Consider the following 26,214-nt stretch of genomic DNA (forward strand, 5'->3'; position numbering starts at 1 on the left):
ATCAAATAAGTTTTTTTTTATATATCGATAAGTTTCATGGGAAAAAAGTGGATATATATATAAAGTCCGGACTAATGACGAACTGACTTGAAACACACTCGATAGTAATTTAAATTTTTGAAAAAAATCAAAGTACATTGATGAATATAATTTTATTTACTGTGTTATGTATAACTATGTTTGAAAGATATTTCTTTTCACTGTAGTCAGCACTTTTGCTAGCAGCACGTGGTAAACACATATCACACGGTTAAAGCTCTGCCTTTGGACGAGTCCACCTTGTTAAGGTCAATGTGATATATCACAATACTTTCCAACAGACAAACAACTCAAACTGAAATATAAATAGCTTATATTTGTGGAATTTTTAATGAAAAATTTAGGGCTTACAACGTTTTATCCACTATTACTTACCTATTCTTGAATAAAAAATCACGTGACAACGGCTGCAGGCAATAGTATAAATATGGTTCAAAATCAAGTCTCTGCCTCGATCAATTTTGTGGAAGAGAAGTCGAAGAGAAATCTCTACAATTAGTGAAGAAGGAAGATATTTCGTAATGTTTAAATAATGGAGTTTGCTAAAGATAACAAGGTTAGTTAAATAATATATATTGAATATTAGTTGAATGACTTTGTAAGAAACCTACCATTTATTTTAATAGATTGCACTAGATGCTGACATGTCAGAAAAATAATCCTAAAACAATGAAATGTCATACAGTTTATGTAAAGATTCTTAATCCCCACAAAGTACAAATATCTCTCTAGCAGTTCTTGGTACTTTACAGCATGGAAAAGTTTCAATTTATTGTATGCTTCTGATAATGAGGTAAAGAGACGTTTGGTTTCAAAGACATTAACAATGTGTATGTGTTTAATATTAAATCCTTTTAAGGAAACAACAAAATATACTCTCGAGATCAGACCCGTTTCATAAAATCGAAGTGTGTCTATTATTAACTTTTGTTCTGTATGCTCACATTTATCAGTAAGCTTTTATTATTATTATGTTGTTTTATTTTTGAATTATAAATTTTCTAATAAAAACGCCCTTTACACAAACATAATTCTTCTAAATTACTTGAATTTGCAACTTATCTTTCTGTGAAAGCAAGTAAAAATAAAAGTGACATCGATAAGATATTCCTTCTCATGAAGGTTTGTGAAATTTGGTGGTTTACACGTGTATAAATAATTCCAGAATTTATGAAAACAGTTAATAAACGGAAAACCAAAACATAATAACATTACAATGTAAAATTCGCACACCTTATTAAAGTTTTAAGCAGTTGCTGATTACAAAGAGTATCAAACTGAAAATCTTGTGAATTTTAACCATTATATATTAGTATATTAAATTACCGAGGTTATATTTAACTCTACATGATCAGATGGCTTTCATTAGAAATTAATATCATTTATTGAAGAAAGAATTTTTTTCTTATGTTAATAAGAAGGGTTTACTCCAACGTTTAGACGAGGGGTTGTCGTTGGTGATGGAGGATTTTTGATTGCTTTGGAGAAACGAGGTTATGTGAAAGCAGGACCTTGGACACCGGAAGCATGTGTCGAGAACCCAGAAGCTGGTAAGAAAGTGTAGGCAAATTTGCTTTTCTCACAATGAATTTATTAAATGTTAATAACATTTTTTAAAAAAATCGCTTAATTTTATGTTAAATATCAAGTAAATACTATTTCTTATTTAAGATGTTTACCATAAGTCCTAGTTCTTAATCAGTAACTTTTTCAAATCACTTATATTCAGTTTCATGTGTTATTAAACTGGATGAGAAAAATTTTGCTTTGATGGTCTTTTCCAATACATATTTTAGTATTTTTATTTGTTCTTAGTACGTCAACTTCATAGAGAATTCCTCAGAGCTGGTTCAGATGTGATGCAAGCCTTTACATTTTATGCCAGCGAGAGTAACCTAAAATACAGGAGAAATGAAGCTGGAGAAAACTTTTCCGTAAGTATATACATTGTGATTATATATTTTATGTTTCTAAGTCTTTCATGCTTTTCATATTTACCTCACCAGCTATGCAGCTATAATTATCTTTGAAGGACGAGGTAAAATACAACGATGTATCTCATTCTTCAGTGGATGGTTATTTTATTTGTTCTTCTCCTTTAGGTTTAAGTTTCTAACGGACATGTTGATGTGATCCAAAAGAAATTACCCTCAATAAGGACTTTTAGTTTCTTCCCTCTTATGCCTTCCTGTGTGTATCACAGGTAATCCTGACAAAAGTTGTTAGCAGTGAATAATAGAGAAGATGTATACTAGGGTTATATTTGGTGAGTAACAATTTTCATTCCAAGAATTTGCAATATGGGATAAGTAAAAAATAAAGAATGAATAAAGATATTCAATGTGATTATGAGAATAGAAGACGACTAATCACATTACTATGGTACTGGTTTTCAAAAAGATGAAATAAATAGTAAAGCGTGTAAACTAGCTCGAGAGGTATCAGAAGAAGGTGACTGTCTTGTTGCTGGTGGATTTGCACAACATCCAAATTACCAGCCAGGTACAAACAAAAAGAAAGTGCAAGAAGACTTTGGAAAACAGGTTGACGTCTTCGTTGAAAACGGGGTGGATTTTCTAATTTGTGAGGTATAATATTGTACATTTATTTACTACTGTATTTCTTACTGAACTGTTTTGTAAGACTTGGATTGTTAAAATGCTTAGAATCGATTTGTTGATATATTGAGAAGTGGAGGTAAACTTCCTAAGTTTATTTTAAGAATAAGTTATTGAGACGAACTACGAAGAACACTCCTACTAAATGTATTTGCCGTTTCCTTTGAGTAATAAATTATTATTCATTAGATTGTGAGTAATTATTAAACAATATGTAAATCTGAGTTTATATTGCAATTTTTCGCTTAATCACTTTATATATTTTAACAATAAAAAATGTTACTATATTTTATATCTAGGGATGATATTTGTCGTATTTCATTATTATTTTAATGTGTTTAATGATTTAAACAAACGATTCCCCATAGTGAAAACAGTAGGATAACGCAAATTGATTTTTCCCTAAGATAAACAATATGAAATTATTAGAAAATTACATAAGTGCACCTTTATCTCTAATTAGGAATCCTAAGAGGTATGAGATTGGACAAAATTTTAGTTTGTTTATTTTTGAATTTCGCGCAAAGTTATAAGAAGGCATTTTTTGCTAGCCGTCCTTGAATTAGCAATGTAAGACTAGAAGAAACAGAACTAATTATCATCACTTACCACTTGGGCTACTCTTTTACAAACGAATAGATTGACCGTCATATTATAACAGTTGCTTATAGAATAATATAGAATATTATAGAATAATAGGGACATCCACTAAATAAAACTGTAGAGATTGAAATATTTTGTTACATTTCACACTCCCTTGAAAGTTCGCTTACATGACAACTGACCATATGGCGGTTATCTTCAAGAATTTTGCTATAAATCATCAGTAATATGACATAAAATGAAGAAAATTGGAAACATCTTACTATTGGTCTAAGGCTTGTTTCTTCACATACTGTGACCGAGACTATTCACCGTTTCAAATGTCTTTAGTTAAAGTTAATAGCTTGTTTACTATTAGTGGTGAAATACCATCTTGAGGTTCTCAGACACAAACCAAAATATAGTTGACATAAACCAAACGTCTCTCCCATTACAATCTCTTCAGTATAAGTTCTATTAACCACTCTTAAGTGCATCACACAAATCGAATAACATGGTATAGAGTTTACAAAAAGCTATCTCTTGAGCTAAAAGCAGCTTTAGACATGTTTTCCTCATTCACCTCAACTTGCCAACATTCAGATACTAGATTTGTGGAACTGAATCAATGAGAACTTTCTAATGCATGGAAACATTAATTAATTTTTGGAATGGGAAAGTTTAGAATATGTACTTATCTAAAAAAATTACAGAAGGATTATGTGTCCTCCTTATTCCTGAGAATTGTTATATGTGATGATCAAGTGTTCTATAGAGGTTGTATGCATTTGTTCCGCACCATATGATGTATCTCAGTATTTCTAAACTTCTTACTGCAGCAACGAACTTAGAGATCTGTGTTTGCTTTGTTAAACAAATTTTTTATGTCTAAAAATTGCTGATTCACTGTTGTTTTTCCAACTTTGTCATCAGGTCCCACAAATACCTTGACATATATATTGAGTTACATTTTCTGTATTGGTTTTAGATTATTAACATTGTCCTCAACCTACGACTTCAGATGTGTTAGAAACCTCTGATTTGTTTACCAGTTGTTACTCCTATTTTGCTTACCACGCCTACAATAATTGTATTATTCATTTAGTTAGCCATTCATTTATTATTACAAGGCAAAACGAGGAATTAATCTCTTCTTAGGTAAGCCCTCATCTGAGCTAATGTTATCTGCATTCCAAACAAAAGATGGGTAATTTCACTTGTATAACTCTGTTACACAACATTAGACTATCTGTATTAAAGCACTTAACATATCATGTGTACGTCTTTGTAGTATCATTGATACATAGAACTGTATAATGAATGATCTTTCTGCAGAACATCTTTTCACAAGCTACACAGGCAGAACTGATGGACACATTCTCTAGAATGTTTATTCAAATATGAGGTTGGAAATTATTATTTTTGTTTGAGTATTTATCCTAGACTCGATATCTTTACCATTAATTATCTCTATTTATCTATCACGCACTTCTTCTTGGTTTTGAGTATTTCTACATCAAAAATAAAACATTATAAAGATAAAAGTGTTATCTGTAATTCAATTAAAGTAAAAAATTGAGGAAGACCAGTCAGCACGCTGTGAAAGTAGAAATTCCATAATACATTCTGTGTTCACAGCACCTGTATTTCTCTTTCCTACCTGTTTGTGATATTCTTAGGTAAAATTGTTTTTTTTCAAAAGTGCAGATTGGATACTTTAACAGCAAGAAATTTATCAAGTAACTGACAAAAGATCTGTTTCCATTTTTTTAAAAATGAAACCTGTTTTCAAAAAAACAAACACAGTTTCCATTATATCAAAAATAAAGGATGAAATAGTGTTCGTATTTCCACAGATAAAATCAACATCGGTAATCCAGGTGGTGTTTTGTCCCAAGACTTTTTTCAGTTTCTCGAATTTGCTTTCTGAATATATAAACATGATGATATCGTCTGATGTTTTTATTTGAATATCTTCTAAACTTCTACTCTAACTAAATGAAGAAAACAATCTTGGATTCACCAGGTCAACTTGATTTCTTTGTCCAATGAGAACATTTCCTTGTTATATTCTCTCAATGCATTCACCGTCTGTAATGTATAAACAGAAACCATTAAATTAGCAAAAGTCGTTGTGGTTGTCAACCATTATAGCATTTAAGTAAAGTAACTACAACCACACTGAATAACAGAAAGGATTTCATTTGTTAAATAGAACATTATCACAAAATCGACTAGAACAAATCAAAATCCAATTGTTTTATGGATAATGACTGTTTTCTTAAAACGACTTACGAACATGGTAAAGGAAAATTTTTAAATTTATGTGTAATCAGAAAGCAGGTACAAGATATGATACGCCTGCACATCATACAATGCTGTACTTCATTGACAAATTTTGATATTTCTGTAAAACTCTTGTTAACGTAGAATTATCCGTAATGCAGCTTTTTATTAATTTATTGTCGTATAATACAATTTTTTGAATTGTAAATTAGTTTACAAAAGGTAACTACAATATAAGTTAAGATTTAATTATTAAAACCAACACGTTACCAACTACAATAAGTAAACAAGTCATAGCTGATACAAATAAAAAAATATTTGTTGTTGGATTCTATATATAGCATTGGAACCTAGGATTTGTTCAAGATGGGACATACACCGTTTTGCTAGGGAAGCCTATGATCTTGGAGTCCGTTACATTGGTGGATGTTGTGGTTTTGAACCATATCACATCTGTGCTATTGCAGAAGAGCTTGCAGAAGAAAAGGGAAAGAAACCCAAAGCATCGGAGAAACACGAAATGTGGGGTGGAGGGCTGCGAATGCATACCAAACCTTGGGTTAGAGCAAGGTAATGTATTTTGTATATATTTAATTAATGGATAAATAACGTAAGGGAACAGTTGTTCTCTTTAACCTACTACAGCTTTTTTAAGTGACTTTCATTTTCTTCTTATATCTTTAACCACATAATTGTATTTTATTGATTTTGTATTAGTTGTCATATTAATATTTTCTAATAGTGTATACATGTGGTATAATAAGCGATATTTTGCTTCTGAAATACTTCAATAAATGCTTTTTATACATTACTTTGTCGTGTATACAATAGTAACGAATATAAAAAAGAGAGATATAAACGTAAGCATAAAATGTTTGAAATAACAAACTGATACAAGCAATGTTTGTAAATAAGCTTGGCCTGATACTAAGTGAATACTTTTATTTAAGGTTCAAACTTTAAACGACGAAAACAAGTAAATCGTTAGAAATCAATAAGGGAGCCTGAAATTTGTAACAAGAATCATATAAGCTGAAGATAGGTTTCCTTAACACATTTCTTTAAATTTGTGTATTTTGGATTCAAAATAAAGGTTCGTAAAATTTTTTTGTGTATTTCGCGCAAAGCTACACGAGGGCTATCTGCGGTAGCCGTCCCTAATTTAGCAATGTAAGACTAGAGGGAAGGCACCTAGTCATCACCACCCACCGCCAACTCTTCGACTACTCTTTTACCAACGAATAGTGGGTTTGATCGTCACATTATAACGCCCCAACGGCTGAGAGGGCGAGCATGTTTGGAGCGACGAGGATGCGAAACCGCGACCCTCAAATTACGACTCGCACGCTTTAACACGCTTGGTCATGTCAAAGACCTTCTGAAAAAGCATATTTTAGAATATTTTATGAATAACGACTTGAACCACCAACAGTATTTTTTGTAGCTTAGTATTTCTTGTGATAAAGTATTTATTTTAAAACACGACAAAGCGATTGTTGTTCAGATACTTATCGCACTGTTCTCCAGCTATACAGTAGCTAGAATCTGGGGTTCCATTCCTCATAGTGAAAACAGTAGGATAGCGCAAATTGATGTTGCCTTAAAACAAATAATATTAAATTAATAGAAAATAACATACACCCTTGTGCAAATTTATTGAAACAAATGGTCATTTTCAATATTTTCAATATGGCGGCCGGTGTAGCTCGCTGGACCCGCTGATTTCCTTTAAATGTCATTTTTTCACACAGACGGTGTCATTAGCTATGTTTTGCAGTACGGTCGATCTATTTTTGGGATATATGACGAAATTTTGAGGAATATTACGTCATTCAAAATTGATTGCGTTAAAATGGCAAGAAGACCAGTCAAAAAACAACTTCTTACCAACACAATGAAAAAAAAACGGTATCAATGGGGTCTGAAATGCAAGAAATGGACAAAGAACAACGGAGGAAGGTGTTATTCAGTGACGAGACTCATTTCTTTGTACAGGGACAAAGAAGTCTGCATGTTCGCAAATCTCCAGGTAAGAAAGCAAATAACATGACGTAGAGTGTATAAAAAGCTATCGCTTGAGCTAAAAGCAGCTTTGGACTTCTTTTTCTCATTCACTTCGACCTGCCAATATCCAGATGCCACATCTGTGGTACTGAATGAATGAGAACTTTCTAATGCATGGAAACATTCATTTATTTTTGGAAAGGAAAAGTTTACAATGTGTACTTATCTAAAATAATTACAGAAGGATTATGTGTCCTTATTTCTGAGAATTGTTATATGTGATGATCAAGTGTTCATAACAAAGGTTCACGTTCTAATATATTTAATATCATAGACTAATAAGTTTCATTTCAAACAAAACTAAAAATCTATCATTGGTTTCTAATCACCATTTTTTATCTCTTGAAGTTGCTGATGTAATAGGTGTGAATTGCCGTTTTGGCCCATTTGAATCTTTGGAAGCTATGAGCCTTATGAAGAAAGCTCTGGATGTTGAAGGACTCAAAGCTCACCTTCAGTATTTCACATGCCTAATGCAGGAAGAGGAGCCTATATTGATCTTCCAGAGTTTCCATTTGGTAATTTGATTTTTTGTATTTTTTTAGAAATTGGTCCAATTGGTTGCTTCGTCATACACGAATTGTATATGCCTACATGATACTGTATCACCACTCATTCACCAAATCAACTATCTGCCCTCAAAAATATTATAACATATTCACCCCACAATTCGTTCAGATATCTTCACTGTGTTGGTTCTAGGTTGTTAGTACAAACTTCAGTCAATGGCGTGAAATGTGTTGAAAACCATTGCATTTGGCCATGGTATAGTGAATCTAACCCTGGAATTACTGCTAAAAATGGTTACTTCGAGTTAGCTCACCATGACTATAACCCGTCTAGCATTCAGCTGGAGAGTAAATCATCCACATTTCCAAAGCAACAAAATGACTACATTCTTGTTGAACAGATTATTATCTGAGTTAATACGTTTTTCTGGAAAAAAAAAAACAAGTAATTTCATGTATGACTTCTCTCAACTATTTATTCTATTATTTTATTTCAATTCGTGAAATTAAGTTATAACCACTATCTGCATCAGTAGCATCATTTGGAGTACTTCAGCGATCATAAGATCCATTAGGGTTCTCACCATTCTTGTGTCTACCCGGAACTCAAACTCTCACCTTTGTGCCCTCTTCAAAATATTATGCTTCACCCAGTATGACAGAGTTATGTTGACCAATGAATTACATGGTGAATAATCAAGCCAATTACTTGAGATGTTTTGACAACTGTTGCTTTTGTCCATGGTATAATGAACTCAACCTTGGAATTACTGCTAGGAATAGATACTTCGAATTTACTCACAACGACTATAAACCCACTAGCATTCAGCTGGATGATAAATCATCCACAGCATCAAAAACTCATTGCTGGTCATTACGGACCTCCTGATCAAGAGACCATTATAGATGGCCTTTGATACCTCGCTGTTGGACGAAATGGTCATTTTTTGCGTTGCCTTTCATCTGCTAAGCTGTAGGCTGAAACAAGTTACCCTGGGTCTCCCTTCCTTCCTATTCAGAATCACATAAGCTACTCCTATTCTAGGCGTAACCAGTCCACTAGCAAAGCAGTTACTTTACTCATCCAGTCCTCAATGATACCAAAACAGAAACATCAGCATTTGCTGAGGTGTATATCTCATCGAAAAATCTTCCTGTGGCAGACAACCTGAAGAGCCTTGCATAATCAGTAAAAAGCAGTGTGGTTTATCAATGCACTGTAATTTGTCGATAAATGGTGTATAGTATTTTATTTGAGGACCCAGCATGGCCAGGTTGTTAAGACACCTTACTACTAATTAGAGGGTCTCGGGTTCGAATCCCCGTCACACCAGATATGCTCGCCCTTTCAACCGTGGAGGCGTGAAAAAGTGACGGTCAATCCAACTATTCTTTGGTAAAAGAGCAGCCCAAGAGTTGGCGGTGGGTGATGATGAGTCGCTGATTTCTCTGTTGTCTTACACTACTAAATGAGGGATGGTTAGCGCAAATAGCCTTCGAGTAGCTTAGCGCGAAATTCAAAAACAAACAAACCAACTTGTGATCAATCAGTTTTTGAAAAACTTTCCACAGCATCCAACACTCATTTCTAGTCATTATGGACATACTGATCCAGAGACCATTATGGATGACCTTTTATACCTCACTGTTGAACAAAATGCTCATTTTGTATGTTAGCTTTCATCTCCAAAGCTGTAGGCTGAAACAAGTTACCCTAGACGTGTCTTCCTTCATGTTTAGAATCATATGGGTTATTCCTATTCTGTTTCCTAACAGGTCCATTAGCAAAGCAGTTACTTTGCTCATCCAGTCCTATGGGATACTCAAGCAGAGACATCAGCATTTTCTGAGGTGTTTGTCTCATATATAAATCTTTCTGTGGAAAACATTAATAGCCTTATAAAATCAGTAAAACCAGTGTAGTTCATCAATGTGCTGGGACTTATGGATAAATGGTTTAAAGTCTTTTATTTGGGTCTTCCCCAATACGCTGGAGGCAGTTGGGTAGCAACATTCATTGGCAAAATTGGTACTACTTCTGTTGTTCAAGGTTTATTCCTCTTCAACGGCCAGTTCTGAAGAACTACGTAAAATTTTGTCATGACAGATACAGATTTTGAAATCATAGATATCTCTCAATTCCAAGTGCTGTTCTGCAAATTTATTAGGAAGTCTTTTAATACATTTGGAATCAGCACAATTTAGCATGATTTTCCTCTGGATCTACTCAGCAACACAATTTTCAATCGTCCTTCTGCTACTTGCCCAGATGGTCATTAGAATTTAGAGCAAGATCATCTAATCTCAGAAAGTAACATCAAACAGCCTGTTCCTATGTCCACCTCATCTTAGCAGTGATACCTCTGAAATATTTCAAGAATTGGTGTAAGTCTTGTTGAACATTGTGGTGTGATCAGTTTGATTTCACTCACAAGTTTCTCCCTTACTGGATCCTGACGTATGCAAAGTGAAAATGTTTTAAATGTCACCCAGGTGACAGAACAACGACACACATGGAATGACCCATCATATAAGCTTGAAATTTTCAAAAGATCATCAGTTGCTCTCAAGTCTGTAAGACACATTTCGGTCCTGGAGAACAAAGTAGATAATATCTATTAAATAGAACATTAATACAACATCAACAAAAGCAAGAAAAACTAAATGGTTTTCTGAGAAACTGAGTTTATGCTTCGAATGAATGCCTGCAATCATCCATAACAGCAGGATATCGAGTGACCAACATCGGTACAGACGCCAACGCACTTACTCCAATCTAAATTGTTTTCACACATAAAAGGGTCAAGGATCTCTAACAAATCTCGAGCTTTTGTACCTGCAGTCATACTTTTACAAAAGAGAAGGTCTTCCACAATTTTGTCACCATCCACAAACTGTGCATAGAAAATCAAATGAACATCCTTGTTACTATCCGTCGCCTCATCTAGCTGTAACCCGAATTCCTTCTATCTAGTTTTATCAATTAGTTGATCGTTGAGATCTCCAGACATGTGTTGAAGTCTGCGACTAATAGTATTGGTGGACAAAGGCACCTTTGAAAGAAGTTTTTGTCTTCCCACAGTTTCACCAACCATAATATTTACCATATCCACTGCAACTGGTAAAATCAGTTCTTCTGCGATGGGTGAAACTTTTTATATTGCGCGACTCTATACACCACCTTGAGGAATGCTAGCAAAGCATTGCTTGGTATTGATGCTTGTTTCAAAAATGTACCTTTTTTGCTCGTTCAATTCTTTTAACTTTCTGGTAAAATAATCACGAGATTTACCAGCCATGTTAGGATAACTGGTCTCTAGGTGTTGTTTTAGTTTGCTTGGAAGTATGCATGCATTCTGGAGCCGAAACATTTAGACATAATACACACTGTAGACAATCTTCATGATTGACGTCTACCAAAATAAAATCATAATCTAGATAACTAACGTCATACTTCCGATATTTCTGTTCATTCACAACTCTGCCATTGGTCTGTGGCTCGCCGTCCTTTTCTTCACTCCCACACTTCTTACTAATGTTCAAAACGGTTTTTTTTTCATTTTTATGCACAAGGACTAAAAATCAACAAAATAATTCACTGAACTTCGCAGACACTTGATCACAACACCCTTCACTTATTTCAATCACTGATGGACCCGAACAGTCGACAATTATTTATATACAAAATCTAAAAAACGAGAAAGTTTGAGAAGTTACTGGCGTAGCCGAAAATACAAGAAAACAAAAACAAACCTCGATGTCCGACAGGTGTTGATATCGTTGTGTTTCCCTTAAAAAATTTTAAATATTCGGATTCACCCCAGGGCGCAGCGGCGCAAAATTTGGGGACCATTGTCCTAATCTCATATTTTATAGCTAATTGAAATAAATATTGTGAAATCAAGCTTCACCAACAAAGTAGAAAAAAATGTAGTCTAGCCACTCAAACTTCTGTAGATTCATTTCTGAGCCCATCAAATTTCAGTAAGCTAAGATAAAATGAATTTTTGGTGAATTCAGAGAATACGTATTGGTAAATATCGTTTAGATTAACAACTTCTAATGTACAGAAAGGACAATGTGTTTTGGTAACACTAGATTCCTTACTATATAGCTTACATATCATGTTGTTTGATATTGTTGTTAGTCTATGTACTGAAAGTATAAAATCAAATAAAACTGGGTAGTGGTAAAAAAAATGTGAAATATAGGGTGACTGTCGAGAGATTTTAAGATTACAAAAACGGTATGATCATGAGAAGTAGAAGTGATCCTTTGTAGGATGCTCAGAATTAAGTTTAAAATAGTAATCTCTCTGTGTTAGATTTCTACATATCTTGTCATTAGTATCAATTTGTCTTTTATTTGCCAATCTATCAAAGAACTGAGATTTATTATTATGTTAAATTCGTTAGTTTTAATACACCTTGTAAATCCGAGATTGATATTGTACTTCATTACAAAACAAGAGTAAATAAGTGATTTACTTTGAGTTAAAACTAATATAAAAAGAATTTACCCTAGCTTAGCTTTGTAGTTTAAATTTCGACAAATACGATACCAATGTACAGTAAAACATGAAACTTCTTTCAATACACTATTGAAATACATCACAAGACACTTTTTAATTTTTTGATTTTTTTCGAAGTATGTTAACGAACATGTAAAGGTTAAATGATCAAAATGGGATACATAAGGAATTGGATCAATACATAGTGAATGCTAATTCACTCTTTTTTACATCCAAAATAATTTCAACTCACACTTTATTACAAATGAGGTTCAGAAATTCTTCACAGATATTTGCAGAAAGGTGTGAGGACTTTCCCTTACCAGCATTCCCACGTTTTTCAATGAGCTCTTTGAAAAATGAATCAAACTTGATCAGCAAGCCTAATGCTCCCAAATAATTGCCATTGTACTGTGAACCTACAGTTTTATTATTTCCACAGGTGCCAAACCTCTTGTTGCAAAGAATTTCACAAGAACAACAACTCTTTTTAGAACATTTTGCCAAAAAAGTTACTTTTCGTTGAACCAGTTTATTAATGCAGAGTCCATTTGACCAAGTCTCGTTTTGAAACTGTAGTAAAAGAGCATACAATTTCATGTTTAGAAATTTGACTGTCTGCATGCATCCAATTTTGAAAACTTGTTGCAGAAAAAGTTGAGTTTGTATTAGAAATTAACCCCCACACAAAAAGCAGTAGATTAAAACAATTGATGGTGAGTATAATAACCATTCACAATGAACACATTCACAACTATGCAATTCAACTTTAAAAGCAGAATCTAAAAAAAACTTTTCTGGGCTTTATATGTGAATTTGGAATTCTTGAAATCACAGTAATGACTCTTACAGAATGGAGGATCATTAATAACCTAACAAGAATGTTGCTCATTACTAATAAGTTGCCACAATGCAGGATAAGTTGTAGGATTTCTTTCAGTATAAACTGTTGTTGCAGTTGTCCACTGTGATGCATCCAGTGTTGTGTTCATAACGATCTGCAGCAATTTAGTAATTTAGTTATTTCTACTTTTTCTTTCAATCCTATTTTCAGAATTAAGGAAAACCAAAACAACTGCATCTGACGATGCCTTTGCTAGTGACATCATAAATGTAATAAATGATGTATTTGTGAAACATGTATATAATGTCTATGAAATATTTGTTTATCCAATGAGTTTAAATCATACATAACAGAAATTAATAATTTAATGGATATAAAAAAGATTGAACTTCATGAATAAAAATACATATATGAATGCAAATTTTAAATTCATATTAAAATGACACATTCCTTGTATTATTTTAAAAAGTAAATAAATCACCAAAATTTTGTATATTTTATATACAAATAGAAATAGTAAATAACCTTTCAGAAGTTACCCAAAACCAGCAGCTATCCAGAAGTTGGGTAATCCATGGTAAGGCCAATAAGAGGCAGTGGGACTGGAGCATATGTTATTGGTCCTACCACTGTAGTCTGGATATTAGCAGTACGTAATAAAGGAATAAAGTCCTTTGGGATGTTGCTCATAAAATACGATTCTGTAACTATTAAATATTAATCATACTGAAACTAATACTAAAAAAAAGGTACAAATGCACACATTGTGTAAGATTACCAAAGAGAACAGACCTTTAGTTCCTTTACTTCGGTATAGTTGATGTCATTAAATACTGATGATGAATTGGAACAAGCAGAAATTCTACACCAACCATTCTTCCTATTTCATGAGCCCAAAAACCTAGATAAAAGATCAATGACAATTACATTATACCATAATGGTATAGAATCTTTTTTCTTTATTTTTCGTGGGGGGAAAGACTTATAAAAAACGTGTATTTTTGAATTATATTATAATCATCAAATGTTATTTAATTACACATTGATTGATTGATTTAAATTAAGCACAATGCTGAACAATGGGCTATCTGTGCTCTGCTTACCATGGGTATCAAATCCTTGTTTCTAGTCGTGTGGATCCACAGAGATACCACCGTGCCACTAGGGGGCTTAATTACACATTATGGGTATTGTTACTAAATAACTATTAACCATTATCAATAAATACATTTTTTTGCAAATTTTAATGACATATTCAATTAAAATCCTTGTTGTTTTGGTCCTAATAACAATTCCTCTATTCAAAAGTGACTACTGCCACTCTAATTTCTTTCTCTACACAAATCTATTAGGGCAGGGAAGAAATGCTCTTCTGGTGCCTGGACCATAGCTATAGCATGCTCAACATAAAGCTTCTGTAACACATGAAAGAATAAATACAACAAACTCTGCAATGTTGTATGGTATTACATTGAATTACTTCTGTTGTAAGCAGTCTCCAATAGATATTGAAAAAAAATATTTTGTAACTAGGTATGTGTTAATTATAAATGTGATGAATAAACTTGTCATGTTATGTGTTCATGTTGATATGGACGTTTATACTATTTAATGCACAATAACCTTACAAATTTATCTTTGATAAAGTATACTTTTGTAAATTTGAATTTCAAGATGAGATATTTTCTCTAACATTTAAAAATAACATAATACTTAGGGACAGCAAGTGATCTACTGGTTTATCTTAGTTGTCCCAATCTGTGAACTGAACTAAACCTATTAATAAATAAATTTTTCAAAAATCTTAAAATCAGCCCCTATCACTCATATACTTATCAAGCGGTTTCGTAAACTCATTTAAATTTATTCTCTCCACAGCATCCTAGGGCAAACCATTCCAAAAGCCAACCTTCCTGTTAGAAAAATACAACTGTCTTTGCTGAAGATGACTCCTATTTTGCCAAAATTTATATTTATGTCCCATAGTCCTACTTTTTTTGCCATTAAATATGAAAAAAAAGTTATGTATCGAAACTATTCATTCCCTTTACAATCTTAAACACCTAAATTAGATCATTCTAACTCTTCTTTTTTTTCAAAATAAAAACTCTTCACAAGTTTTAACCTTTCCTCATACAACAACCCCTCAATCCTGGGTACCATTCTGGTATCCCTTCTCTAAACCCTTTCCAATAATTCAATGTCCTTCCTTAGGTGAGGACCTCAAGACTGAACATAATACACAAATATGACCTAACCAGTGACAACAACAATGAAACTTTACCTTTTACATATTTTTATTGGTATTCATTATTTCTGTAGGTAAAATTCTATTTACCTGTCACTAGTAAAGACACACTTGTTAGATGGTTTTAGAGACTGGATTTTATACCTGTACTTCTAATTATAAAAACCCACATGCATAATCTTAAATGTATTATAATTAAAACCCATCTGCTTTTTATGTGCCCACATCAATAAATGATCCAAATTCTTTTGTAAAACAGAAGCATTTTCTTCATAACTAGCACCACTCAAAACAATTTATTGGCCATTCCTTTATCTACGTTGTCTTTGGATGTTGTAATTTTCTTACACTGAAAATGTTTTTCTGGGAGGTACTTATCTCCTCTCACAAGATTAGCTTTTTTTTTTTAATGCTGCCCTCTTACAGTGAACGTTTTTACTAATGTATGCCATACAACTTACACTCTCCCCCTGTGGAAGATCCCAACATGTCTCTTGTGCAAATCGTCCTGTGTCACTTGTTAACCAATAGGAACATGAATATTCATTTGGTCCCTACCCTTACTTCTAAGTTTAGCAGAATGAGGGAAATTGGGAGGTAGGAGAAGAGGTACGTACTTATCGAAAATACATTTTCAATGTAGGAAAAGACTAGCTTCCATTACGCTACTTGAATACCTTCGGAATATTAGCTAGAATCCCATACTGAAATCGATGAGAGACCAATGCAAAAGAAAAATAGAAATATCCCCAAAATCATCTGTACAATACCTCTGGTCATGAGAAAAAATGGATAGCACCACACCACTTTTGAACCAGGTATACACTTTGCTTTTATATATATAATTCAGGAAACACAAGGGCACATACCCAGCATCCAATACCTTCTATATGGGGAACCAACTTCATGCAAGGAAAGGATAAGGACCATGTTTATTTCACCTCTGACACAGGAATTAGGATTAAGATCTGCACAAATACCAGGATATTTCTACTCACTTGCAGGAAATGACATCCAACAAGGTTAGAACGAGTACATCCAATCAAGAGAGTGAAATGCATATATGGTGTATTGGTTGACTCAAATTCAAAATCTCCTGTGCAGGAAACCAACATCCTGCAAGGGTAGAATAAGGGCCTACTCTGTATGTGCAAATGAAATATGGAAGCAACTGATGTAAAGAAGTGTGAGGATTGGTTCATTCAATCCCAAACTTCTTTTAGAGGTATCCAATATTTGTGAGGGAAAATGAGGACACCCATTCTGTACATGCAACACTAGTGGAGGCCACATCTTCTTTTATTTTACAGCAGCAGAACACTACTGCCCTACTCTCAACTGAATAGTTATAGCCATCTATGTGGAACCCATCCAGAAGGGAGCCTCCATGGTCCTCTACCTCAGAGGCTTGGAACTGGAAAGTAGCAAAGACTCCCATACTCCACTTGAAAAAGAGAGGAAATAATGTGCTAGGGAGTCAGAAGACTGTAATCATCAGAGACAGTGCAATGCATGACCATGAAATTCTTATTTTGAAAAGCAGATTACACTAAGCATCACTCAGAACATGATTGGAATGAGCAGCTATCCCATTTGTTTTATTCGTGTTGTCCATGGGTGGATTGACCCAGAATAAGCACATTTATGAAGAAAATATCACAAGGTCATTCAAGTACAAGTGAACTTGTGGAACATCCCATCTATATGATGACTATGCAAAGCCATGGACAAGAAGGCACAGTCATTGTAACGTATAATGCAGATTTAATAGTTAAAGAAAGGGATTGAAGGGCAAAGCAAGATCCCTGGTAAGAGAAGAATGCATTACAAAAGACTTACCCAGCATCCATGCTGCACTGAAGTGTGAAGTAAGGAAAAATAAATGACACCTCATGGGAAAATATCACTACACTGTCAAAGACTGGGTAGTAGTGTGGCATGAAAATAAAGGATGAAATGGTTTGGATGTAGAATCAGTGATAGTGACTAAAGAAGAAAAGAAGGGGACAGGTAAGGGAGGAACAACTGAAAATGGAGCAAGAGAAAGCTATGGATGAGTAATTCAAAGCACCAAGAATGGGATGTTAGAGAGAAGGAAGACAAACTGACAAAAGTAATTGGAGAGGAGGATAAACGAAAGAAAACATATTCAACCAAATCCAGGTGAAGGCATCCATGGCCAAAATCCAATAATATGGAACAGGAGCCCAATTCAACTAGTGAAAGATGGAGAAGATAAATGTGTCAATATGAGGAACAAACTACAAAATGCCAAGTCAGTGAAAACAAGAAATGAAGACACCATTCCAGCTGGGAAAATGATCTGCCAGAAATCTGAAGACACCCTGTACATGACATGATAAAACTAAACTGAAGTGGAAAAACACAGAATCATGAATAGGCATATCAAAAAAATATGAGCTACAAGGGTCATTCGATGTCAAATTATCCAGATTTTAGAAAATGTTCCAGGTGACACCCTCAGAATGCCTTGAAGAAATTCACATGGGCTCATCTACCCATATAATGAATAATTTGCAAATATTAGATCAATATCTCTAATAGTTTCTGATCTGCAACCCTGTAAAATTTAATTAATTTGTTTTTTATTTTTGGCAAATTCATTTTCAGGCAAATTTGGCTGCTTAAAGCTGCAAGAGTAAAGGTGGTAGAAGGCTGAAATTTGCTACACTGACTGAATTAATCTCACGGAAATCAAAAAAGGTCTTAAACCCAGTTTATCTCTCTCAGGATTTTCATAGTGAGGCTGTGAAATCAGCTGAAAACCTAAAATTGCAAACAACATTGGTTTATTTAGTAAGCCATAGCTCTGAGACTTAATATGATACAAAGCTGAATTTTCTTTTCAAAATTCCTTTAAAATATCAGTTGATAAATCAGCAATTGTTGTAATTAAAAGTCTATTAGATCTCCTGTAAAAAAATTTAGTTGCATGCCATTTTTTATGATGTAGCTAAAAATAGCCCTACTTCAGGCCACAGCTTGACCACGTTACCAATTATTCAGCCTTTTCAGATGTGTACCATATATTCTTACATCTCTGAATATAATCTACAAAAAAGAAATCAGAATGGTTTTCAACCTACTTTTTGAGTTATTATTTTTTAAAGTATCCTCTGGCTATATGTTGTTTACTTGAAAAAAAACACTTCAATTGAGGTGTGTTATTGTGTGCAAATATATCCATACAACTTTGAAATAATTTATGAATCCCATTGAAATATTCTAATCAGCCTTTACCATATATTCTTACATCTCTGAACATGATCTTCAAAAAGATCAAGGTTGTGAAAAATAATAAATTATCAAATTTTAAGAGTCTGTGATATGTACCATTGGACAAAAGACCACATTCAGGGCATTCAGTTCTTTCTTGTCAATCAGGAATTAGTCCTGCAGAATTGTGTAAAGTTTGATCTACTTGAGTGCTATGAAAAATGCAAAACTGTGGCAGGTATTAGGTCACATCATAGCTTTATTTCCCACTCTACCAACAAATTGTATATGAGAAGGCTATCAGATGATGATGTGTACACAGTTGTAACTGTTGGTAGTAGCAGTGAAAGTGATGCTGCAGCAGCTCAAATAGGGTCTAATGATAGCAATGACAATTATCAGCCAGGGAAATATGTGGCATACAATCCTGAATGGTATGTGGGAAACATAAAAGATAGATAAGATGAACATTCCAATGTGTTGGTATCATTCATGAAGAAATCTAGAAAGAAACTCTTCTCATGGCCTGCAAGGTCACGAAAGATAAAAGCTGGATTCCTTTCTGATAAGTGTACCTACCATGCAAAGCAGTAGTGTTCACCGCTATGTTCTAAGTCAAAGTGATCTTAACATAATCAAACTCGAATTTTAGAAATTTATTCAAGCTGTCTGAACAAAGCAATATTTATTTGATGTTGTTAACGCTAATTTATCGCCAAAGCAGTTTTTGAAACATTTCATTGTGACGATTATTTAAGTTTGGTGTGACTATAATCTTTCTCAGTTATCCCCTGTTGTAGCACTGTGCTTTTTGTGTCTGATTTTCCTTTGTATTTATTATATTATGTATCTTAAACTCAGCCATATCTGCATAACTGTAATGCATACACAATATATTTGCATTGTAATGTGATCTAACTAGTTATGCCCATAAACTTGTTCAGAAATGAATTAATTCTTTCTTGTTTCTTACAACTTCATTATTTAACATTGTGAAAGGCTGGTTAGAATATTTCAGTGGAATACATACAATTCTGAAAGGTATTTTTCAAAATTGTATGGATATATTTGCACACAGTAACACACCTGAACTGATTTTTTTTAAAATAAAAAAGTATGGTCAGAGGATAGTTTAAAAATTATAACTTAAAAAGTAGGTTGAAAACCATCCTGATGTTTTTTTGTAGATCATATTCAGGGGCGTATGAATATAAGAAAAAATCTGAAAAGGCTGAATAATTGGTGACATGGTCAAACTGTGGCCTGAAGTAGGGCTATTTTTAGCTAAATCATAAAAAGTTGAATGCAGCTAAATTTTTTTACAGGAGATCTAACAGACTTTTAATTACAACAATTACTGATTTATCAACTGATATGTTGTAGAAAATTAGAAAAGAAAATTCAGCTTTGTATTATATTAAGTCTCAGAGCTATGGCTTACTAAATAAACCAAAATTATTTACCATTTTAGGTTTTCAGCTGATTTCACATCAGAGAGATAAACTTGGTTTGAGACTATTTTTGAATTCTCTGAGATTAATTTAGTCAGTGTAGCATATTTCAGCTTTCTACCAACAATACTCTTGTGGTTTCATGCAGCCAATCTTGCCTAAAAATGAATTCGCCAAAAATAAAAGAAAATTAACCAAATTTTACAGGGCTGTAAATCGGAAACTATTAGAGATATTGATCTAATCTTTGGCAATTTTTCAATATATGGGTAGATGAGCACATGTGAATTTTTTCAAGGCATTCTATGGAGGTCACCTGCAGCTCCCTGGATCATTTGACACGGAATGACCCACAAGGTCATAGGGGAATGACCCCTATAAATAGGAAACAAGAATCCCAAGGCCAGCAAAGAGCAAGGAGCTGTAAACTGGAGATAAGAAGAGAATGTACAACCTTAGACCAACAGCCCAAAGTCAGTGTGTGGTCAATACATGCATTACAGCCATGAAGAGCACCTTCTGCAAAAAGAACAAAAGCTGTTCATGGAGTATGGAGTATGTTCTGTAGAAGTACGAGCCAGGACTCACCACCAAAAGAGATAGTCAATATAATAGTAAAGAAGGGAAATGGGAGAATCCAAAGAATCCCAAGCAAGATTCCATTAACCCCACATCATCAATACCATTTTTAAACCTCCTTCTGTACACGTTACTGAGTAACATTAAAAATTTAATTGAGTGACTTTATTATAAATGTGGTAAACTTAACAATAAGGAAAGGAAAACTTTATTATAAATGTATTTTAATGAAATTATTATCAGGTTTTGGTCCATTTTGGAACTCCAAACAGATTAAAATACCTCCATCCCAAACAGCAGAGGTCTAAAAGCCTGTTAGGTGATGATGAAGCAACTGACAAAGAAAGATGTTGGCATGACCAGAGGTCCTGAGAAGAAAGAACAATATAGGCAAGCTGGACCTGGGAGAAGGAAGAAAGGGATAAAGATATTATATGAGAAAAGACCAAGACCTGATTGAGGTATAGAAGAGGTGCACTTGTGAACAAGGTTAACACATGAGATCCAACTGGACCAAGACCCATGGGACAGACTATAGAACTGATATTGGTGTGCCTTACACCATTGGTAAAACAATGAACTCTGGTATAGCAAGATAAGGAAAAGCAAGAACATAAAAGGGAAGGTCTAGTGGAGAAAAAGTGGTAGTACGTGGAAATCTGGGAAATCTTTCTGTAACTTACAGATGAATCTCAAACATAATGAGAGAAACTGCAATAATCATAGCAAGAAATTAAAGATGTGAAGAGTGAATTGTTTTCTTTTCTTTTCATTTCTAATGATAAAGGGAAGGATGAAGGACATAAAATTAAAATTTTAAGAGCAATTGACAAAAAAATCACATATCTGAGAAATACATTCGTCAGAAACCAACAAAGGCCAAACAAAATAAACAGGCAGGGTTGAAGAAAGGTACGTCTTATGCTTGGATGAGGGGAAGCTGTAGAGATCTTCATTAACTATGCTAGATACAAAGGGCACAGATGGAAAACAAAGACCAATAAATTCCCCAACGAATCACCAGTACCTATGGCCTCAAGTATGGTTACAGAAGAAAAAGGCATTATTAAAGAAATTCACAGTTAGAGGGAAGTACCAAATGAGAATAACTAATCTTAGAAGTTTATGTAAGCACTGTATTAGAATCTTTATTTCGAAACTCTTCAGAATGTGAATTCAGAAAACACCCATTTTAACTTCTTTTTCGGTTGCTAAAGCACTACTAAGGGCAATTTTAATAAAACATGCCAGTGAATAATTTTTGAGGTGTTTTCTATAAGTGTTAAACAACTTTAAGTAAAATGAGTATAACAAGATAGACTTCAAAGGCTGATTACCACTTAGCAACACATGGCTTTGATTCTGTAAAACTATTTTATGTCAAGTTTCCACACCTGCTGCATTTACTACATATTTAGTATTTATGATACCTTTTGGTGTTTCAACGTCCCATCTGCCATTGTTAAGTTTCAGTCCTGTGACTAGTACCCCTTCCATGATATTAGCTCCATGTTTCTGGGCAGCTCTTGCCATGGCCTTGTAAAATAATAAAGATCTATGTGACCATCAGCAGGGTTGAAGATCCCTCCAGGAATATAAAAAGAATATATATATACAAATAACTAATCATGCCATACTCACAAAAACTATCCAGATTCTTGAGTTGAAAAATTAAAATCTACTTTCTTGCTCAGAACCTTTCTCTAAAATAATCTACTGTATAATACTTTATTCTGCAATCTTCCATCAGCTTTTAAAAAATGAGAAGATTTAGCCATCCTCCATTCTATCTCAGTCAAACAACACATAACAAAATAACTGAACTGTATACTTCAAGATACTGACACCAGGTTTTTTATGCGGCACCTTAGTAAATGCAAAAACCAAATCTTAATGTGGGCCAGAAACAGAGAACACACTCGAAAATAAGAAATCCTGCTGAGTTAAGATAAAACATTATATGTTATCAAACCTCTCAGATTTAACACTCTTAAGAAAATTAGTTTGTGCATATGATTTTGATTTTGGTAGACATTATCCAACATACCTGAATGTAAAGCACAATTACTGTATTTGCCTAGTTTGCAAATAACTGTTTAAATAGTTCAACAATTTAAATAAATGTGTTTAAACAAACTGAGGAAGTATATTAAGATTTAAAAATATGCACAAATCTAAAATAAAAGCTATATGGTAATTTTTTTCTTGTCATACAATACTTACACCATACATATTTAACAAAGGAAACATTTCAAATATTTCATCTGGCCCTATAATATGTTAAAGGTTCAAATGGCTTAAACTGACAAGCAAATACAATTAACTGTTAAAATATTTTTTTAAATCATTTTACTAACAACCTGATTTCTGTGGTATCTAAAAATCTTATTAATTTTACCTAAAAGTAGTTATGTTTTATGACAAACAAACTACCAAAATCACAATTCAATTACATAGTTCTTTATCTTTCTACTTGCATGTACAACAGCATATACCACTTTTATTATACGATTAATCAGTTTCTAATTTTATGCACATAATTATGTTTCACTTTTCTTAGAAAAAATGCAATAGCACATTACATTTTAAAATAGACAGATAAAAAAAACAAAAAGTGTCATATAAAAACTTTATACCAAAAAACACTTATTTAATCTTGCAGTTAATACATAAACACCATAGTTGCTTAAAGTGTCCAGTTACTGAAGCAAGGACAGCTCATACTTGTGTATTAAGCTGTTATTGGCACTAGGATGTGCAGTAATGATCATTATGTAGAGATGAGTTCAACTGAAATTAGAAGCCTTTACATTTAAAACACTACAGTGCTCATGCTAGGAAACTGAGAAAACTCAGAACTAATCAATTATTACAAAACTGCATCTAAAGATCAGCTAATCTTCCTTGATGTCAAGAAAAAGAGCTGCAAAACTATCAATTTTTTGTTATTTTCTTTCAGTCTATCCATCGGCTGTAACTCGTAAATTACAGAGTGCATATTTCCAGCTTGCACATGCTTCATTCTTCTGTAAGATGTGCCTTTCAAACCTAGAGCCCAACAGATTACTTACAGCCCAAAATATATGCAATGATAAAATTGTTTAATACTGCCCAATATGAGAGTCAGTCAATAGATGCTGCAATGTGTAAAGTTAATCCTATCAGTTCTGTCATGTTTCAAAACATGCAAGTCTTATGTTTATATTAAGCATTTACAATTAAGAACTTTCTACTAGTGTAGAAAGTTTTATTTCATTGACTTCTTGAAAAGTGCAACTTGAAAAAAATATGAATAGCAAGCACGAGGAGGTCATTTTGTTGAATCTGTTACCATACATTTCTGTTTGAGTCTGAATAATAATTACATAATAGATTTCACTCTGTTATCCATATTTTTACAAACATCCATCTATTAAGATGTAATGTTTACCATCACTTATTAGAAGAACAAAATACAGTTACTTGAAATGTTATCTTGACCATGTGTTAAAAGAACAAATATGAAACACTTGATTTCTTACACTGATCCACATCTGTAAAAATATGTTGCTTGTTTAACAAGACTGTCAATCATTATTGTGCAACATTGTTTTGGGTCTACTAAAATCTTTGTTTTGAAGTATATTGCTCTTGCTCATAACTCAAGTACAAAAAGAGATGAAACATCTTTTTTGATGATAACTAGACATATGATAGTTAAACGTAAAATAAACAATGAAAAATAACTCCACAGAAAACACCAAATACTGTAAAATAACCATAAAAACTGTGAAGTAAAAACTAACTGTGATACAAAACCAAAAATCTAACTTGGAATGACTTTAAAACAAAATTCATTTGAGAAAAACACTCTTATACTCTCATGATATTACATTCCAGTTTTGTTGCTAAAGACAGACTGTAATTAATGTTTATTTCAATTAATTTAACAATAATCAGGAAACATGGCAGCATTCCCTATGTCGAGGTAGTTTAATTACAGCCCAAAACATAAACAACCACAATATCGGATCTGTAAGTCATTATGTGCATTATATGAAAATAGATATTTAATGTATGTTCTTTACATTATTTAGGTAGTAAATAACCTTTCATACATATAACAAATAGATTAACAAAAGAAGGAATACAAGAAGAGTGGTATTTTTATTTTTTCACAATATATTTTTCCCTCACCTCAGATTTAAACCTGAGAACTGCTTGTTATAAAAGTGCTCTACAAATGAAGTAAAGGAGTAGTCTCCTACAACTTGCTAGTCAGACATTTTTAATAACTCAAATTACTACATAAGTACTCATAAAATTTTCTTGTTATTATGAAAATATTCAATGTATTGAACACATAACAATGGAATAAAGCATTGCTTTACTATAACAACGTAACCTAAATAAAAATTCTATTAAACACTGTAATACATAACGCTTTTGTATAGGTTTAACTCACTTTGGAATTGTTGTTTCCTCTTGAAAAGGCTTCATATCCCAAAGTAATGTAAATTCCTATATCTTTTTATCAGCATTTATTATATTAATTATTTAATTTTTACACATTGTAGTGAATTGCAAGATGTTAAAATTTTTCTCAACACAAAAAAGGCCTGAAAAGGAACAATCAAAGCAATCTAATATGAATGTACTACATATCTTTTATTTTGTCTATTCTTCAATGAAAAAGTTACATTTGACTTTGTTGCTCTATAAGATTGTCAAGTTGTTAAATATAAAAGTATATCCAATGAATAACATATCAAAAGCATAACTGACAACTGTAAAGAATTTTGGGAGTTCAATTATTATTGCTTTTGGAACAGAAAAACAAATTACATGTCTAAGAAAAATTGTCATTATTCTAAGATGTGTGTTAAAGTGCCTTAATCAGTTTAGAACATTCTATTAATATTAACCATTAAAATAATACTTCTGCTGGGAGTTTAGTTTACTAATTTTTATCATTAATTTTTTTTGTGAAAAAATAAATTGATGTCATGGTGTAATTTTTGTCATTACAAATACCTTGAATAGATGTTGCAAGCTTGTAAATGTGTATTAATTCACTTACACAGTGAAGGATACACACGACAACTTTTGGAAAAGCAGCCTGTTGAAAAAGATAATACATATACACGAACAAACTGACATCGCTCATGTGTGTAGAAAAGTGGTTAAACTACGTTACTCAAGAATTGTAGGATATTGTGCTGTGAAAACTTAGTCTCAATATAAAAAAATGGGTTAATTCCTGATTTG

The 26,214-nt window shown here is 33.0% G+C and overlaps 1 protein-coding gene and 1 pseudogene across 7 annotated transcripts; one reads left to right on the plus strand and one right to left on the minus strand.

The window, feature by feature from the left end:
* Nucleotides 1-571: 571 nt before the first annotated feature.
* LOC143236109 (betaine--homocysteine S-methyltransferase 1-like) lies at nt 572-6,190 on the plus strand (annotated as a pseudogene). Its single transcript, XR_013019488.1, has 5 exons — nt 572-595; nt 1,458-1,589; nt 1,855-1,977; nt 2,440-2,622; nt 5,867-6,190. The product of XR_013019488.1 is annotated as a betaine--homocysteine S-methyltransferase 1-like (transcript).
* LOC143239308 (dimethylglycine dehydrogenase, mitochondrial-like) lies at nt 4,453-26,214 on the minus strand. Of its 6 annotated transcripts, none has more exons than XM_076480235.1 (4): nt 26,027-26,214; nt 22,398-22,503; nt 13,978-14,159; nt 4,453-5,330 (listed from the first exon to the last, which is right to left on the minus strand). In XM_076480235.1, exons 1-3 carry the CDS (start codon nt 26,111-26,113, stop codon nt 14,005-14,007), a joined length of 348 nt encoding a protein of 115 aa, XP_076336350.1. In that variant the 5' UTR covers nt 26,114-26,214; the 3' UTR covers nt 4,453-5,330; nt 13,978-14,004. The 6 variants fall into 6 exon arrangements, with proteins under 6 accessions (XP_076336350.1, XP_076336354.1, XP_076336351.1 ...); XM_076480239.1 differs by having other exon boundaries at nt 4,454-5,330; nt 25,981-26,214; XM_076480236.1 differs by lacking the exon at nt 13,978-14,159 and adding an exon at nt 14,245-14,353 and having other exon boundaries at nt 4,458-5,330.

This window comes from Tachypleus tridentatus, chromosome 13, assembly GCF_004210375.1.
Source record: "Tachypleus tridentatus isolate NWPU-2018 chromosome 13, ASM421037v1, whole genome shotgun sequence".
Taxonomy (NCBI): domain Eukaryota; kingdom Metazoa; phylum Arthropoda; class Merostomata; order Xiphosura; family Limulidae; genus Tachypleus; species Tachypleus tridentatus.

Bases quoted from the DNA above. Each gene is read 5' to 3' on its own strand.
- LOC143239308 (XM_076480235.1), bottom strand. From the start codon at position 26,113: ATGAGCGATGTCAGTTTGTTCGTGTATATGTATTATCTTTTTCAACAG. The intron at 22,504-26,026 runs GTAAGTGAATTA...TTATTTTACAAG, and splicing joins TCGTGTGTATCCTTCACTGT to GCCATGGCAAGAGCTGCCCA. The intron at 14,160-22,397 runs GTATCATAAATA...AATATTTAATAG, and splicing joins GGACGTTGAAACACCAAAAG to TTACAGAATCGTATTTTATG.